Source organism: Pollicipes pollicipes, unplaced genomic scaffold, assembly GCF_011947565.3.
Source record: "Pollicipes pollicipes isolate AB1234 unplaced genomic scaffold, Ppol_2.1 Scaffold_4740;HRSCAF=5597_pilon_pilon_pilon, whole genome shotgun sequence".
Lineage (NCBI taxonomy): Eukaryota > Metazoa > Arthropoda > Thecostraca > Pollicipedomorpha > Pollicipedidae > Pollicipes > Pollicipes pollicipes.
The window spans coordinates 6,351,062-6,370,848 of NW_023596545.1; the positions used below are offsets into that span (position 1 = coordinate 6,351,062).

The 19,787-nt window shown below is 53.8% G+C and overlaps 1 protein-coding gene across 1 annotated transcript in view; it reads left to right on the forward strand.

Moving 5' to 3' along the window:
• LOC119098948 (uncharacterized) overlaps positions 1-19,787 on the forward strand; it is a 157,636-nt gene that overhangs the window by 30,894 nt on the left and 106,955 nt on the right. The window contains exons 2-4 of the mRNA XM_037222003.1: positions 5,472-5,580; positions 12,985-13,082; positions 13,728-13,852. Coding sequence (XP_037077898.1) covers positions 5,472-5,580; positions 12,985-13,082; positions 13,728-13,852 — 332 coding nt within the window. The remainder of the gene's footprint in view (positions 1-5,471; positions 5,581-12,984; positions 13,083-13,727; positions 13,853-19,787) is intronic.

Consider the following 19,787-nt stretch of genomic DNA (forward strand, 5'->3'; position numbering starts at 1 on the left):
ATGGCCTGAACCGGGCCTCCAGGGGACGGCGGGAGCCGCGCCAATTACGGCCTGCGCTCGGGCGCGTCCGCGCCCCGCAGTCTGAGCCAGTCAGCGGCGCCGCCGTGGGCCGGCCCGTGCCGAATTGCCGCCTCTCCGGGCCGAGTTAATGGGAGCGGGCGGCGCGCGCTGCCGACAACGACGGCCGACGGCGGGCATTACCGACGACAGGCGAACGCTGAGCGAGCAGGGCTGCGCCGCAGGTGCGCTCGCACTGCACCCACGCAGTCCAGGCTCCAGCCGCTCGCATCACTGCACCGATGCGGTCCAGAGCCGGGCCACTGGTACTGCTCCCACGCGGACCAGAACCGGACCGATCGCAAAGCACCCACGCGGTCCAGAGTCGGGCCGCTGGTACTACACCCACGCGGTCCAGATTCGGGCCGCTGGCACTGCCCCAGGCGGACCAGGGCCGGGCCGATCGCGAAGCACCCACGCGGTACAGAGTCGGGCCGCTGGTACTTCACCCACACGGTGCAGAGTCGGGCCGATTGCAAAGCACTGACGCGGTGCAGTGTCGGGCCGATCGCGAAGCACCCGCGCGGACCAGAGTCGGGCCGATTGCAAAGCACTGACGCGGTGCAGTGTCGGGCCGATCGCGAAGCGCCCACGCGGTGCAGAGTCGGGCCGATCACGAAGCGCCCACGCGGTGCAGAGTCGGGTCGCTCCACGAGCCAGCAGTCACGCAGGGCGCCGTTTGTACTCGAAGGCTTTTCGCGGGAAGTCAACGCCGGTGTAAAACACAAGACGCCAAGGACCTACATACCGTGTGGCAGACATGTTCAAACTGACAGCGACATCACAGAGCAGCTGCACACATTGGCTGAGCTCTACTGGACCCGTTTGATCAGATCAGGGCGGATGGCATACCGGCCGTGGCTGGCTCTGCTGGCTGCCTATGCAAGAATAGCGGTACGTTAAATACACGTTTGTCATAGTCCCCAAGCAATTAGTGCTGGTAACTCTTTTGACGATATTCGTAGTGCACATATCTTGGTAGCGCAAACAATATCTAGCTCTTATGTTCGTTCGCATTCATGTAGTAGCAGACTTAGACACGCCATGGATCATCACAGGTATGCACAGGTGTGTCCTCATATCCAGAATGTAAATGATATTTCTGCATACATCTTTTTAACGGATGTACCCACTGGATGCTTGAATATGCGCGCGCGCGCGCGCGCATTTCTTCCCTTACATCCATCTGGCAGTGACGCGAGGTCGATAGCTATATCCAAGCGCTACTCCCCAGGGGGCGTCTCCTCCATCGCCGTCGACTGACGAGGGGGGGGGGGGCGGAGACCCTCCTACTGCCGCGTTGCTGAGGGGGGCGGAGACGTTCCTACTGCTACGTTGCTTGGGGGGGGGGGACGGAGACGCTCCTACTGCCGCGTTACTGAGGGGGACGGAGACGCTCCCACTGCCGCGGTAATGAGGGGGACGGAGACCCTCCTACTGCCGCGGCGCTGAGGGGTTAGAAGACCCTCCGATCGGTATGCTGATCGGCATGATCGGTATGCCGTTCACCCGGCAGTACTCGCGCCACCCGGCAGTACTCGCGCCACCCTGCAGTACTCGCACCACCCAGCAGTACTCGCGCCACCCGGCAGTACTCGCGCCACCCGGCAGTACTCGCGCCACCCGGCAGTACTCGCACCACCCGGCAGAACTCGCACCACCCGGCAGTACTCGCGCCATCCTGCAGTACACGCACCACCCGGCAGTACTCGCGCCACCCGGCAGTACTCGCACCACCCGGCAGTACTCGCGTCACCCGGCAGTACTCGCACCACCCGGCAGTACTCGCGCCACCCTCCAGTACACGCACCACCCGGCAGTACTCGCACCACCCGGCAGTACTCGCACCACCCGACAGTACTCGCGCCACCTGACAGTACTCGCACCACCCGGCAGTACTCGCACCACCCGGCAGTACTCGCACCACCCGGCAGCACTCGCGCCACCCGGCAGTACTCGCGTCACCCGGCAGTACTCGCACCACCCGGCAGTACTCGCGCCACCCTGCAGTACACGCACCACCCGGCAGTACTCGCGCCACCCGGCAGTACTCGCACCACCCGGCAGCACTCGCACCACCCGACAGTACTCGCGCCACCCGACAGTACTCGCACCACCCGGCAGTACTCGCGCCACCCGGCAGTACCCGCGCCACCCGGCAGTACTCTCACCACCCGGCAGTACTCGCACCACCCGGCAGTACTCGCGCCACGCAGACCGCGGCGCGCATTTCTCATCGACTGCCCGGGGAATAATATCCACGCCGCCGGCGGCCCTGTCCGAATGGCGTCGGCCAAAGGTCACGTTCGACTGGAGCGTTGTGGCGAGTTGGGTGGCACAGCGACAGACTTTCTGGTGGCCGGCAGCTGATGGAGCACCCAGTATCAAAGCCAAACAAACTAACGGAAGCGGGATGCCGGCACGCGACTCTCCGTTTCGATGATGACACCTAACGGACCTCTGATGTGATCAAGAGAGGCCTTTGGCTCATCATTTCCAAATTGTGAGGCGCTGTAATGAACTTATAGCAGAGCCATTAACTCCTGATGAAAGGGTATGTTCAAGCTGATCCCTTGTCCAATACATCACCGTTCTAATTAGTTTTGCATGGAGAAGTTTCTCTGGTATCGTGCTAATTGGTAAGATGCAGCTTTGGTGCTTGAGGATTCATCCTTACGCCTTATCCTCTGCAGCACAATGAGTGTGATGTGGTGTAGGAACTCAATTTAACCCTTTCGTTTGGGCTTAACCTAAACTTGTGACATGAAAACTGGGTTGACTCTTCTCTCGTTTATAAAAAAAAACGTTCTGCGTGGCTTAAAATAAACTGGGCGTAATTTATTTGCTCCATGATTTCAGCAAGCATATGATTTTTGTTTCTAAAAAAACAGGAATGTATAAATGCATGGAAGGGAGAATATTTGGGGGCTTGTCGCCCGTGCCCCACACCCTTTTTCTCTTCGTACTGATAGGAATATTTGGATGTGTGTTATGCACACAGAAGCTGGTACTATAGGCCGATGCTTTCGCAAAAGAAAGCAGCTGAGAGAATTGGACAGATTATTTACACGTTATTCGTGTCTGACACCGAATCCTGAAACTCTGAATGGGATTGAAAGGAACACTTAGATTGAATTTAGATACTCAACAGCGAAGTGATTTGGAGAAACATCATGGCATATTTTGAGATTTTCATTGTATGTTTTTAGCTCGAATAAAGTCCCCTGGAAATCGCACCCCGTAAATCCAGACTTCGACTTTAAATGCGTGAAATGTTTTATCGTTGGTATGCAAGCAACACCAAAAATGATACGCTAACTGCTGTACCCCACTTTTAATCTACTATATTACTGTCCTGAATCTCTCCAGCTCATCCAGGCCAGGCACCCCAACTACGGTCAAGTTTACTCAATGTGCAGCGTTTTACTTGTACGCCCATGTTCGATTAAAGGGAATGCTTCACATTTGAAGGCACCGAAGCAAACATCAGACATGATGAAACAAGCTTACTTATAACTATTGGCGTACTTCTAAGTACAAAAGACTTCCCTAGACAACACACTTTCCATGCTTAGTAACTATGGTCCTATTTTATTACGTCATCGTACCTTGCACAACATTGGTTGGGAGCCAGTTGACGGCCATTATATCTGGAAGTCGTATTCACGAAAGCCAGATCTGAACCACTCACCCATCATATTTTTCTTGGCATTGATCACCGCATGGTTCAGAAAATGGCAGGACTCGAATGACGTTATTATGACGTCATGAATGCCAAGATGATCTTGAAACAATTTCCCCGAAACAGTCTCCCCATCTTCTCGAGCTTGTCGCTCAGAAGCTAGATATTTTTTGGCCCTGAGGATAATGCTGTGAACTGCACCGAATGCTATTCAAGATAGCTATTTCAGTTGAAACCCCATATAAATCTGGAATACTTTCCTTAAAGGGACCGGCACGGCTGGGTAGGCAGCGGTACTGGTGTCAGCCGCACACGTTGCAGCCCGGGCTAACTTATTCTGGCAGCGGGAAGGCCGTGGCTTTGTGAAGTGGCTCACATAGCTCTACCGCAGCCCGCACAATAGCGACTAGCTGACAGTGACTGACGCCACAGGACGGTAAATTGATTTTTTTTCTCAAGCCACCGGTGGTCACCTGCCCCACCCCACCGCTCGTTCAGCTTGACGTGACCTTCTAGCCTCCGATGACCTGACGCCGGTCTGACCGATCACACGCAATTGCCAGGTCTGGCACCGTGCCGGGCGCTCCGCCCCGCGGCTGGCACCGGCCCCCGGTATTCCGCGGATGCCGTGACAGTTTGCGGGTCGCGTGGTGCTGCGGTCCATGCCTGCTCGGCACCGAGCCTGAAGGGTGGAGAGCTGGCGCGGGAGATGGCAGGGAGCCCGGCAGAGGAGGGATAGATATTGCGGTGCGATGTCTCACCTCGGCCGTTCTCTTCATGTGCGGGGCGGGGATGCGATGAAGCTGAAACAACGTGTGCTGTTCGATATAACAACGTGTTGCCGCAAACGGGGTCGGCCCTTATGAGTAGCTGCCACGGCATGGTGAAGGGGTGGCCAACCACCAACGAAGCATCACGTTGTTCTATTAAGACACCGGGGAGGTGCATAGCAGTGGTCGGCTGCGCGTGTGCCCGGCCAGTGCACATCAGCGGTCGGTGGCGGGCCGTCCCCCCCCCCCCCTCCCCCTCCCTTCGGCCTCGCGGCCGTCACCTGTGTGAACGGCGGACAGGCAGCGCCAGCCGCAGCGGCGCGCCTGCCTGGTCGATGAAGTCGGAGCCGGCTACCTGGGCCTCGACCTACCGAACCTGGCGCGCCGGCTGCCACACCGAGGCCTCTGGGGGGCTCGGCGCGCTCGCGAGGGCTTCCGTTCACATAGAGCGCGGCTGCCACACCGAGGCCTCTGTGGAGCTCGGAGCGCTCGCGAGGGCTCCCGTCCACATACAGCGCGGCAGCGTACCAAGGCCTCTGGGGGGCTCGGAGCACTCGCGAGGGCTCCCGTCCACATAGAGCGCGGCTCCGTACCAAGGCCTCTGGGGGCTCGGAGAGCTCGCGAGGGCTCCCGTTCACACAGAGCGCGGCTCCGTACGGAGGCCTCCGTCCGCACACTGCGGCTTCGGGCTGAGCGCCGCCGAATAAGGGGACATCGGCGAGCACCGACGCGTGAATCCTTTTTGTTCAGTGAGATCCCAACAGTTGGATCCGCGCCTGAGGCAGGAAGAGAAGTTCTAATCTGTCGCTGAATTGTTATTAAGCCCTTCTGTGTTACCAAAAGCAGTATGGTTAGACCTGTAACCAAACGCACCGGGATAGGACAAATCGTTCACGCTTAGTAATCCGCAGCCCTGCTCAAACGGCGAAGAGGACTGACACTGCACTTGTCCTTATTTCCAGTGTCTGATTTCGCCCAGCAGCTGGCGCAACTCAACGAGCAGCACGCAGAGAAGCTGCAGTTGCTGGTGGAAACTTATCGGAAGCGCAACTCGGAGCTCAGGAACGAACGGTACGTCATACCCGTCATACCCGGCAGTGCCGCGTCGAACGATACGTCATACGCGGAGCGCCGCGTCGAGCGGTACGTCATACCCGGCAGCGCCGCGTCGAGCGGTACGTCATACTCGGCAGCGCCGCGCCGAACGGTACGTCATACCCGGCAGCGCCGCGCCGAGCGGTACGTCATACCCGGCAGCGCCGCGCCGAGCGGTACGTCATACCCGGCAGCGCCGCGCCGAACGGTACGTCATACCCGGCAGCGCCACGTCGGAATGCTGTGGGGCGGGCGGCGACATGGCCGCAGGGCTGAGTATCGACCGGCGTGGCGGCGAAAATCACGCAACACCCGGCGCTCAACGCACCGCAAATCGACTATCGAGGACAGCACTGCTGTCCCGGGCGCGGCCGGATTGTGCTGAAGTCCGCCGGCAGGCACGCGCTGCGCTACGCACAGGTGGAACGTGGCGGCGGCTCTTGTGACCCGTCACGCGGGTGGAGCGAGCCACTGTTGAGAGAGCTCGTGACGCCAGTTCGTTAGGGACGGAGCAGGATACCCGCTACTGTCAGGGTGTTACCACGGGGCTCAAACAGATCAATGCAGATTAGGTCTTTGTCATAGTTGGAAGCGTGTCGTAGCGGAGGAAACAGTGTGAAGGGCCGTGCATGGATCAATGCGGTGCGCAAGGATATGTAAACGTGAGGTAACTGGGATTATGGCGTAATTGGGGGATATTTCAGTATACTTGCACACCAGTCATTATTGTTCGCACATCCACCAGTCTGCAGTCATGACACAGAAGCACAACCTGATCTCGGGCACGGGTGACTCGGCTCACCCTCGGGCCGCTAGATTGCCTACGCTGAGAGAGAGAAGATGAAATGACATTCCCGCAAGTTCCTGTCATGTCATGCTTTCCAGCTGATAACTCTCCTAATCAAGTATTTTGCCTATTGTGTGTGTGCGTGTGTGTGTGTGTGTGTGTGTGTGTGTGTGGTGTGTGTGTGTGTGTGTGTGTGTGTGTGTGTGTGTGTGTGTGTGTGTGTGTGTGTGTGTGTGTGTGTGTGTGCGTGTGTGCGTGCGTGCGTGCGTGCGTGCGTGCGTGCGTGCGTGCGTGTGGGTGTGTGGGTCTGCGTGTGGGTGTGTTCATGCCTGGATGCGATACCATTTAACCCCCTACATGTCCTACTGGCCGCAGCGTTGACGGTGAGGGATGCCATAACGCTGGCAACCTAGCTTTAAAAGCCTGTCTCACTCAACTTTGTTGCTTTGCAAACACTCGTTACACGCCATGACACTGTAGCACTTCCAACGGCAGATTCGTAATTTGACTACAACTAAAATAGTCAATGACGAGTGCTTGCGCGCTTGCGTTGCTAGGCAACGGAACGTCCATGGACGATTTGTGTTTGCTTGATTTCGGGATGCCTTCAGCACCATTCATGGGGCTTCCCGTCCGACCCGAACTCTGGTTGCAGGGACGCCTGACGGGAACCGGGTGTCATGCGCTGACTACCAGAGACGTCTAAGTCTTACTCTCCAAATTTCCACTGTGGTGGGAGCGTTGTTACACACTCCAAAATTTTAAGAAAACTGCACTCGCTACCACTGCAAATGTCAGTTACCTTGATTACGTCACCACCACTTGTGAATGCTGCTGCAATGTTTCTGTGTTGTCAGATTCTTTAGTGGCCCCAAAACAAACCCCGAGAAGCGACTGTGACAGCATGTTATTCCGTACCAGTGAGCTTCTCAGAAAAATTGCTGTATTTCTTCAGTTTTCATATCCTACCCGATGCAAATTGTTATCTCACTTGTGTGTGATTTCTTTGGCATTTCACGAAACAGGTGTTCGGGTAATGCATTTGATCTTGATTATGGTTCACCTTTCTAACCACAACGAATGAATGAATGAACGACGACTACCGGACGCCCGTAACCAAGACCCGCATTACTGCATTCTGGGTAGCGATGCTGTGTCGTCATCATGGGACTAAGTCATATGGCACCAATGCTACGGCCGCGTAAAAACGCTGTTTTTCGGGCTTGTTTAAGCATGAATATTTCCATAAAGCGAACTTTTTTAAGGCTTAGCACATTCAATGAAGCATTTTCAGCTGGGAAATGACATTGGTTTGCACCAGAGCTACAAAATAATTGCTGAAATGCGCTATCAGTCTGCCCCCGACAGAGAGATGGGGTAACCCGTCCACCCATTTACCAGTGATTTATCCTAGAGAACTCTAGCCGGAAGTGCTTAGAAAGTCTGTGTAAAAGAGTGCAACAAACAACAGCAGCAACATGGAGTGGAGATGAGAAACGGGGGCCCAGACGGGCTAGCAGTACTGTGGGACGCGCATTGAGAAGTTGGAATGCACATCCTGTAGCCTTAGTAGGGGCGTTGCCGGGGTGGATGCAGGGTTGGCTTGCCCTAGTGGAGGCAGTGCGAGGTGAACCCAGGAGGCGTTAATCCAGAGATCGCCGTTTCAGTTCATGATAGCAGATTTTCCTGTACAATGGGACGATTTCTGGCAAGTTTTGAAATTTCCGCCAGTCAAAGAGTGATGTCTCATATCTCACCTGGGAAATAATATTGGGGATATATAGGGATAGTCGGGGTATTATCCCCTCTGTACCGTTTTCACCTAACCTATCCGACATTATGGATCTGCAAGTTAGCCAACGACTAGCAGGATCATGGTAAAGAAACAACGAAATTTTTGGCACGTGCCATCTTAACATTACCTTATGTTTACACTTCGTTCCATTTAGGTACTGCAGTGCGACGATAAATGGACAATCATTTCCCATGTATGAATTTAATGTAAACATACACACCATATCCATTTATTTACCAATGCATATACATTTGACAAAGAGACGTTACATGTAAATGTTCAGGCACGTTGACTACGACGAATGTGGCGCGGGTACTGAACCTAGAAAAAGTGGTTAAGTAGGATCTATTTTTTGAAGCTGATCGTAATACTAATTTATCTTTAGAAGATTTTGAATGCAAAACGTACAATATCTATCCACATAACAATGAAAAAAGATGTAGAACAGGGTGACTATCCAGTTCATGGGCGAAATCACCGTCCGTAGCCATTCTACTAGTATCCACCAATTTTCACGCAGTATCAGCCAAAACCATACTACGGGTCAGGGGGGTGTCATCCGTATCGGTTAACACTATCAAAAATTGGCAACATCGAGCTAGCGTGAGAATACAGGTAGTTTGGCAGCAAAGCCTGCATGACGTCAAGTATACCATATTTGATGACGTCAGTGTCACGGAAGCCTCTCAGTTAGCCAGCTGACTGCTACACAACCCACTAGTTTGAATGGCGAGTATGTTTTGGGGGCGTGCGGCTGGCGCTTCCCGGTTGGACTCTGAATGAGTGGTCCACGGTTTTTTCATGCAAACACAGTTCTGGAAGGGAGATTGAATCTCGGAATAGTTTGGCATCATCAGAATTTTATATTCTTCCGTGGGGTGTACGTAACTAGGGGTTAAACGTCATGCGGCGTTTGTAGCGCATCGCGTGTCGCAGTTGCTTGGCGCTTTAGATCAGTGGGTTGTGGCCAGTTGCCATGACTACGCCTCGTACGAGAGATCTCCTGAGCAGTTTGTCTTGAACAATTGGTAGCATTTAAAATGCTCAGTCTGTGAACATTTTATTATGCCTATGTGTTCAAGCACTGATGTAAAGAAACACTTGACAGTAGCATCATAAAGCCAATATCATAGGGTTTTACTGTACTTACCTTACTGCACTCACATCACTGTGATAAGAAGAGCGACAGCTACTACAAATCAATATTGCAAATGTTCATATAATCATACCTATAAGCAAAGTAAATTATGCAAGCTGAGCTGTTCAACTCTGCCACCAGGCACAAACGGCACAGACAAGCGTAAGGCTATCTAACGACAAGCCTGCGCATGGAATGCAATACGCCACAAACGCCGCATGACATATAACCCCGTGTTATATCATCATACATGCAAAAATCGTACATTCTGATCAGGCTTAACTGTTCCAGGACTCACTGCTCATTCCAGAAATGTGTGCGAATAGCGAAATGACGGATAATTTCTTCTCAGTCCAACGGGGAACCGCCAGCCGCACGCCACCAAAACATGCCCACTATTCAAACTAATGGGTTGTGTAACAGTCAGCTGGCTAACTGAGAGGCCTCCGTGCCACTGCCGTCATCAAATATGGTATACCTAACGTCATGCAGGCTTTGCTTCCAAGCTACCTCTTTTCTCAAGCAAGCTCTATGTTGCCACTTTTTCGGACCGCACGGTTCTACCTCGTTAGATAGCCTTGCTACGGGTTACCAAATTTTAGTCTCATGGTGGCGTCACGTTTGCGTAGACATTCTCTAGTAGCATTGGCCCGTAATATACGGCACGTGCGAGTTTAGTCGTTTTTCTAAAACAAGAATGCTGGCCGCCGGCGACTAAACGATCAGCTGTTGACATTTTAGGGACGCTAAAATGTAAAGCTGCGACCGTTTAGGTAAAGTTAATGGATGAACGGACAGAGCACCGGTTTGTGTACTTCACGGGTAGCCCGACAATTATCGGCGCAACCGTGCAGAGCACAACTTCGTGCTGATCACATGAATTGCGCATGGTACGTTGGCCGACACTTTGAACATGGATTCGTGCCTCTTTCCGCGCTGGCTGACAAGCTATGCATGCGGTATCATGGAATTAAACGTGAAAACCTAAAAAAAACGGGCAAAATTACTTAGCAGCTGTTCTGCACGTGACATATGGCACACTGGACCTCGTGTTTAGCACCATGCGATTCCCGTTTAGTTATCTACCTAAACGTATCAGTTTCTTGTCACTCTAAGTTCTGATGTGGTCACAGGTCCAAACGGCTGCTCTTCGTCTTTGTCGTGGGTCACATTTTCGGACTTCCCGGACAAAAGCAAGAGGCCTAAAATGGCTCCTCTGCTACGTGCCTCGTCCGAACCTCGGACCGCGGCGGCTCGCGATGAACCCGTGGAAAGTCGTCTCGCGCGCCCGCGCGTCGTGTCCAAATTACACTGTTCAGCGACCAGCCGTTTGGTCAGTGGACGGTGTTTCGTAAAACGGGACGGACAGTCAGACAGGCAAGCCCTAAGCAAATAGTATACAGTTGACATCGTGTGTGCCATTACGGCTCGCGATCCCTCACCCTGAAACGTTTCCATTATATCATTACGATGCGGAAGGAATTCCCATCGAGTACGGGGGACTGCATTGCATAAGGATACCGCAATGCCACGTACAGTAGCCGCAGCTCGTCCACGCATCGATCGCTGACCAAGTTGCATGTGTGTTGATCCGTCTCGATGACCCTGTTTTGGCCGGTGTGCCCGCGACAAAGGCAGTCGTGCGGTGCTCGACGAGCGCGTTCTGCGTCACTTCCGGCGCCATCGCGCCAGATTGTGTGTTTTTCCGCTCGGAGCCGACGCCGCCGGTGACGGGGCGTCAGCGCGTCAGCGGCGCTGATCCTATTACTCTCCCGGTACCGGACACAAAAAGGCGCGCTGATCAGGGGCGACGCGCGCGACGGCGGGCGGTCGAAGCGGGCTGGGACGCCGCCGCCGCCGCCGCCGTCCGCTCGGCGTTGCCAGCGCGCCGCGACCGAGCCCGTACTGGCCTTGGACACAGCGTGTGTCCGGCACTCACGTAGCGGGCTCCATCCGTAGAAACAATGCACGGCGCTGGGCCGCCTCCAAGCACAACACGGCCGTCGGAGGCCGACGGCCGGGGCGCCGCGGCACGGCCGCCGGCCCGTGCGCTCCTGTCGGCTGTGACCCATGAATGCTGCCGACGGGCTCTGACCCATGAATAAATGCTGCCGACGGGCTCCGACCCGTGAATACTGCCGACGGGCTCCGACCCGTGAATACTGATGACCGGCTCCGACCCGTAAATACTGCCGACCGGCTCAGACCCGTGAATACTGCCGACGGGGTCCAACCTGCGAAAAAATACTGCCGACGGGCTCCGACCCGAGAATACTGCCGACGGGCTTCGACCCGTGAATACTGCCGACCGGCTCAGACCCGTGAATACTGCCGACGGGGTCCAACCTGTGAATAAATGCTGCCGACGGGCTCCGACCCGTGAGTACTGCCGACGGGCTCCAACCCGTTGATACTGCCGACGGGCTCCGACCCGTGAATACTGCCGACGGGCTCCGACCCGTGAATACTGCCGACGGGCTCCGGCCCGTGAATATTGCCGACGGGCTCCGACACGTGAGTAATGCCGACGGGCTCCGACCCGTGAGTACTGCCGACGAGCTCCAACCCGAGAATACTGATGACGGGCTACGACACGTGAATACTGCCGACGGGCTCCGACACGTGAATATTGCCGACAGGCTCTGACCCATAAATACTGCCGAAAGGCTCTGACCCATAAATACTGCCGACAGGCTCTGACCCATAAATACTGCCGAAAGGCTCTCACCCTTGAATACTGCGGAAAGGCTCTCACCCATGAATACTGCCGGGGGGCTCCGAACCTTGAATACTGCCGACAGGCTCTGACCCATGAATACTGCCGGGGGGCTCCGACCCGTGAATACTGCCGACGGGCTCCGACCCTTGAATACTGCCGACAGGCTCTGAACCATAAACTACTGCCGGGGGGCTCCGACCCGTGAATATTGCCGACGGGCTCCGACCCTTGAATACTGCCGACAGGCTCTGACCCATGAATACTGCCGGGGGGCTCCGACCCGTGAATATTGCCGACGGGGTCCGGCCCGTGAATACTGCCGACAGGCTCTGACCCATGAATACTGCCGGGGGGCTCCGACCCGTGAATATTGCCGACGGGGTCCGGCCCGTGAATATCGCCGACAGGCTCTGACCCATGAATGCGGCCGGGGTACTCCGACCCTTGAATACTGCCGACGGGCTCCGACCCCGTGAATACTGCCGACGGTCTCCGACCCGTGAATACTGCGGCCCGAGGCTCATCCAGGCACGCCAAAGCCTGAGGGTGAGCATGGTTGAACCGATGTAAATTGGAGTGTCAGCGTGATTCCTCTCGTGACCAATACTTTGTTACCAGCTAGGTCGACCCGTCAAGACGCTGCTCAGTTGGGGGCGATTCTCTGAGCAGCTCCCTCTGCCGAGGTTGGCTCTATCTCGTCTGTGTACGCGCAATGCCTTCGTTTCTTCCCATGCGATGATGCAGAGCGTCAGGATAGCGGCGTTTACAGCAGCAGCTACCCTACACTGACCACAGCACTGGAGTAACCTTGACTCGGCAGTGTAGAGATCCAAACCACTTTGTGGCCCTGGCCTGGCTGTGATTGTGACCGTGCGGCGCCTCTGATCTGTGGTGGCTATGACCCCGTGGTGACGTCAGGACCTGCGGGCCGCTCCCGGCAGGCCGCCCTGTTCCAGCTCGCTCTTCCAGACCTGGGAGTCGCTGCTTCAGGAGGTGGAGGCTGACAGCCAGGCGCACGCCGACGTCGCCACCGTCTACGGTACGGGGACGGGAGAGGGGGGGGGGGGGGGGCAAAGACGATTTGAGCCGTCTCTTGGCATGTTACATTGAAGCGTTGATCTAAAACTTTTCCAAAATAGGTGGGTGGCTGCCTTCCCTGCTCTCCCCCACCCCCAACCCGCTGCCCCGGTAGGGTGTGTCCTCGGTTGGGGCTCGTCATAGGCATTGTACTAGTATGGTGGGCACCCAGGTGTGCGCTATGGCTATCGTACCGGTACTGTGGGTGTCGGGATTCTGTACCGTCCAAATCAACCGGCGCAGTGGGTACAGGGCGGCCATGAATATATAATGGCCATACAAAATAAGTCATGAATACAGCGACCCTTCGAAGCATTCAATCCTGTTGACATTCTGACCACTTCACGAATTGATGCAGTTGGTGTTCAGACCTCTTGACCCTAAGCGAATCTGGCAGATCCCATCGCTGTGAAAAGTAAGGTGAGCTGGCGACCTCGTCCGGAGGACATATGGCTGTCTATCTTGGCAAAATTCTAGCATCTTAATTGCTTGCCTGCGCTTCTGTACGCCTGTGTGACTTTGCCTGCTATTCAGACAGCCAAGCCACGGATCTGAGTAAGTCATAACATATAGTTATTGCACTTTACGCGGACTCCTAATTTCCCAGGTCGTCAAGTCGCGCGTGCCATTGTTGAGAAGACGTTTCATAGAAAAATACAGAGTAAGAAGATATTCATGCACCGAGAAAGCTACGAGGCTGTCTTGGCGAAGACGGACGAAATGCTCCAGAAGGTAAGAGCCTGCCTTAGCGGCACAAGCCTTAGCTGCAGTAATGGGGGCGTATTGTTGCACTTTCATTATACAACACTCAAAGACGGTGCGTTAGTTTCAGGAGTGCGGTTGGGTACTCTATTTTTTCAGGTAGAGACGCTACCCTCAATCATTAAAGCCCTTATGCCTGTGAAGCTATTGCATGGGTAGTTGTACGATTGTAAGAAATCATTTAGTTCAACACACCAATGAAATACCTTCCAGGTTATGAACTCCTTGCCTCTTTTTTAGAGCAGACCGTCTTTTGCTGGCCTCTCTCCGTAGTCTGTTATGCATGATTATAAGCGTGCCGACATAAAATGTGTACTCCAGCTGTCATGATTAGTTATGTAAGCGTGTACTTAACGCTGTTTCGCACGCCCACACCCACATTATATATACGTATATGGCGTAGGAATATATATATATATATATATATATTTATAATGTGGATATATATATATATACATATTTGTATATAATGTATATATATATATATATAAATTGATACGACAACTCAGAATACGATATTTTTAGTTTTGGACACCATTCGGCCAAGTTTTTCGATCTTTTGCACGTCACGATCGACATCGTCTTCTAGTTTATAAAGTACGGATGTCTCGAAATTGATGCGCGGTTGTGTCGTGCTCACTAACAGAGAATATCATTAAGACCGGTTCATTATTTACCTGCCAATGTAATCCCCACGCAGCCGCATGCACTGGCGCATACGCTCCAGCCTGCCTCACATCAGATTGTCGAGAGTCTCTGCCTTGGCCTCCGCCACGCCGCTTGCACGCTTGGGAACAGGGTGTTCTCTGAAGTGGCCGGCGACATCTTGCTGAGCTCCTCCTTGGCGATCGCCCAGAGATTCTCGATCGGCGACATGTCGGGGCTGCTGCCTAGCCACGTACCCTTCTCCCAGAAGTCCGGGAAGTTGGCGCGGCACCAGTCCTGAACCTTCATGCCATGATCAGCTGGAGCGCCGTCCTGCTGGGAAATCACCCTCAACATGTCTGGCAGGAGTATGACCTTGGTTGGCGGGCCATCCGTCTTCCTCCGCTGCATCACCGAGGCTGTAGGCTTCTCCAGCACCTCTCTAACATAGCAGTTGACGGTGACAGCCTGCCCGCGCGGGACTTGTCGTAGCTAAGGGAGGCCTCTGTATCTCATTATGCCCCGGACAAGAATATCTAGTTTTTTAATTTTTTTTGTTTTAGCTGTTTCACTGTCTCGGCTATTGCCACCTCCCAGCTGTTGTTGGCTCAGGCCCTGTCGCTCTGGCGGTTAGGGGCTGTGAAGAGCTCGAAGGGGAACTTGTCCCTGAAGCGGATGCGTCTCCAGTCCTGAACGGACCCATTCTTGCAGGCTTTGGCAAATCCCAACCACATGCGCTTCTGATCCACGGTAAGCCTTGGCTGCAACCTGAGCTTGAGCGGCTTCAGTCGCAGGCTGGTCTTCAGATACCGGTGGACGGCTGCCTTGGAGGCTTGGTGTTTCTTCGCCCTCAATTTTCTCGCTAGGGTTCTCGTCGAGTGGCGCCTTTTGAAAGCCGACTTTACAATGACGATCTTCACCACTCGGATCAAGGCCACCTTTCTTCCACGACCTGTGCAGTTTTCAAGTGTCTCTCCTGAGAGGTCTCGGGCTATCCAGCGCCTAATCGTCGCTGCGATGACGCCCAAGTCCCTGTCGACCTGGACCTGGGTCATGCTGCTGTTGACCATCCCAACCGCGCAATAACGGATCGATGGCGTGTGCTCTTTCATCACTGGCGATATGCGGGCTTGATGCGCTGGCATCTTGAAAGGAATGGCCTCTCCCGCCTGCTACCGGCCGAAGTCAGGCCGGCCGCTAGGGTCACGTCATCGCCTGAAGCGGTGGGATGCCCTGGGGCAGAGCGCGGTATAATTTCACTCGCTCAGCGTTCGGGAGCGGGGAATGATAGGCAGCACCAACCGCGCATCAATTTCAGGACACCCCGTAGGCTCACCAAGAGACGTGTGTCGTCTTCATGCATATATGCTTTGTTATAAAATATTTGGGCTACATCGCATATTCATTCTAAAAAGCTGCACCTAGCTCTTCAGTTCTTAACGGCAGTTGACACGAAGTCAGAACGCAAACACTAGCATGCGTATAACGTTATATTCCCCGTTGAATATCCCTTCCTGCCATTATAGCTTGGTACACTTTCACACAAGTATATACTGAATTTACTCACAAGTATATACTGAACGCTATAACCAGGAGAAAGATTGTTTTAACGCGCTTCCTTTAACATGCAATAATCACACCACGTGTATGTAACTAGGATAAAGTTGGCTTATTAGGTGCGCCCGTTTATAGACATTTCTTCAGCCCATGCCTTTAGCTCATCTAAATTCATGGAGCATACTAGACCCAGCAATCAACAAGATGAATCGGTCTAAGGCGTCGGATGCTGGCCACGCCATTATTGCTTACATCAGGGTGCTGTGTGGGGCAAGGCGGGCTTCAAGGACCATTTCATTGAAGGAGCACTCATCTTGGATCATGTCAAGGTATGTAAGCTTTGTAAGCTGTGTGAGTACCGTAAACAAGCTCTATAAGTACTGTGCGTAAGCTCTGTAAGGAGTGCGTAGTCATGAACAGGGACCCTGCAGGATATCGGAATTTGTTTGGTCGTGTTTGCGTCGGAGATGTCACCAAATGTTTTGAGAAAGCTTTGAGAAGTTTCGGTACGAAGAGACCTGGCACGACACCGGTCCATAAAAGCCTGATCTTGCTTATAGCTAGCCAACCGCAATGTTTCCAAATTATACGCATCCACAAACAGGTTTTTAGATCTCTACGAATCACTTCGAGCCAAAAAATGCCGATAAAAAAGGTGTGATTAGAAAATAAAAGCCGAATATTTCCGAAAAAAAGTTTTGAAAATTTTGCATCGTGATCCTTCGTTGAAACGGTTGTTTTGTATTTTGAATTGCATTTTTATTTTTTGCAGTATACGTACAATCTGAGCACACTGTCGTCGGCTCCTTTTACGTTTTTTTTTTATACAATCCAACATTAACCAGTCGGAACTTGGGATTCGGTATCAAATTTGGCGGCTATGCTAGCTTAATCACCAGTAGGCTCGGATTCTACCCGGTGCATGCTGTTACACCACCCTTCAGAACGATTCTCTATCCCGTGGGTGGTTATACCGCGGGGTTGGGCTGTTGAGGCAAACACTGATTGCACAATTAGGCTGCCATGTCACTCTGCCACGCAGGTGGGCAATTCTGATATCGTCGGGAACGATCACCATTGGGCTGAGACTGTAATCATTCCCTCGCGACTTCAAATCATACCTGATTGCAGGTCTATAAAGAACGTTGACTGTTTGTACTGTTTGTAGAACAAGGACAAACTGGAGTGGCAAATAGTGAACTGTCAGCTCCAGAAACCTAGAACGGCATGCATGTTGGTTTTTGGCGCCTTTTGCTTTATCTTTCGGCACCTCAACACTAATAAGCACTAAAGAAGGCTATTAAAGTAATGTCTCGTCTCAGCTTTGTCACTATCCATGCTTTCTTGAATCATGAGATGCTGAAAAAATGCAAATGACCTGTGTAGTGTCAGGGAAAGAGCCTTTCATCCACGCTGGTGTTGTTAACTGGTACGATTTAAATGGTTACAGAGCCTGCCTTCCGATTCACCCAATCATGGCGGGTGAGTTTGGACGTTATTTGCTCGCTATTTGCCCTTGACAGATGTGGCATGCGGTCGATGGCAGCGGCCGTGGTATAGGGCAGATGACATCAAAGGGCAGGACGGACCGTGCCGAGCATTGCGGCACATGAAGTTTTCGCCGCCAAATTCAGCCGCTGACGTGAAAGTGCCCGATCGGGTGGTAGAGGTCAGGGCTCACACAACGAGCGGTGCCTAGCGTAAGCTCTGATCCCAGAAATCCATCCATTCAAATGGTTCGGGTAAAATCTTCACACAAAATTAAAGAAATGACCATCCAGACTGTCTCAGCTTCCAGTCGCATGGGTTACGAACGTCCGTGTTTTGAAGTTGCTCTGATATGTCGCTAATGCTCTATGCACCGCACACGCGAAAACTGCTGTGATTTAGTCCACCATTTGACAAAAGTATGGAGTGTGTCAAAGCCGGTCAAGCTGTTTAAGGAAGCGGTTCTCGGTGGCTGTTTACGTGTGCAAAAAGAGAATTCAAAAATAACTGTGAGCGAAGTTATAACAACGCAAACCGCCCAGGCTAAGGCATAATACGTTCGGGCGAGCGTTGTGCCGCTGCGAATAATTCGCTCTGAAACTTTCGATGGCGAATGGTTTCCAAAGGCCCTTAGCTTCGTCCTGCAACTTTTGTTCGCGATAACCCACTTCGACGTTGTTTGGCGTTTTTGCACTCGGAGCCAAGTTGGCTGCAGGTGGCCGACCGGTGTCTTTGATTTTGGGAAGACATTGTGGGACTGCAGTCCAGAGGCAGGTGCTGCGATATAGTTATGGCCGGGCTGGTGGCCGCCGCTGCGATGAGCGGCGTTCGTCTCTGACCGCCCCGTGGCACGAGCCGGCGAGTCCCGGAGCAGGGGGCCTGCCCCAGAGGCCCGCGTCCCGCCACGGACCCCTGAGGCAGGTGATGGGGCCTCACGGGGGCTGAGACTCGGGAGCTTAGTGCCGGGCGGGACGGCAGCCTACACGTGATGAGATCGCCGACCGAGATGGGGAAGGATGACTTCCATTGCCGAACAGCCACCCTCTACACTACGCTGCCTCTGGAGCTCCCAGTCCCTGACTTCGGACGGACTTTTGGCCTTATGCGCTATCTTAGGTCGTGATTATGGTTTTCTGCATGCATGCGTGTATGCTGGATGTCACTGCATGTACGTATGTGCGGCATTGATAGGCATATGCATGGACGTAACTGCTGGGAAACGGGGACATTTGGCTCTCGGCTTCCCCAAAATGTGATGCAGTCCTCTCCAATTGTGTCCTTGGCGGCGATTTTTCATATTTTCTCATTTCAATGCCATTTTGGTCAGGTTTTCGTCCCCGGTTCTAGTTCGCCCTATATCTCGATTTATCCCTTAGATAAGATGCGTGGTTGCGACCATTTGTATAGATGTGTCTCTTGTACCCACCCGTGCCTTTTTACTTTTGCGTTTTATCTTTTGGCTATGGGCCGAGATAGCCGCATGTGCAATGAAGATCACGCCTGATATAGTCCAATTTTAAATGTCTAATGGGCGTCTTTCAGGGTGGCCGGTCGCGCTACTCCCCCCCCCCCCCCTCTCTCCCTCTCTCGGCTGTGCTGTCCGGCCGCCGACACGCGGCGCTTGTCGCCGCTTCGTCACCGGTCGCGTTATGTTCACTGTGTCGGTAAACATCAATACATCTGTTGATGAGGCGCCGGCGGCTTGAGTTCTTGTAATCGCTGCGAGGCGCGGGTGCCGTCGCTGCAGTTACCTGGCGTGCTATCGACCGGCGGGCCACTCGCTGGCGACGCGCCGCCGATCTCGGCCGCGCAAGCTCCCCTAGCCGCCGATGACGGCCACAGAGCGAGAGGCGATCGGCGGGGAAGGGGAGGGTAGCGGCAGACAGATCGCCATGGAAGGGGAGGGTAGCGGCAGACAGATCGCCAGGGAAGGGGGAGAGCAGCGGTGGAGAGATCGGCAGGAAGGGGAAGGGTAGCGGCAGACAGATCGCCAGGGAAGGGGAGGACAGCGGTGGAGAGATCGGCGGGGAAGGGGGGGGGGGTACCGGCAGACAGATCGCCAGGGAAGGGGAGGGTAGCGGCAGACAGATCGGTAGGGAAGGGGGGGGGGGTTAACGGCAGACAAATCGGTAGGGAAGGGGGAGGGTAGCGGCAGACAGATCGGTAGGGAAGGGGGAGGGTAGCGGCAGACAGATCAGCAGGGAAGGGGAGGGCA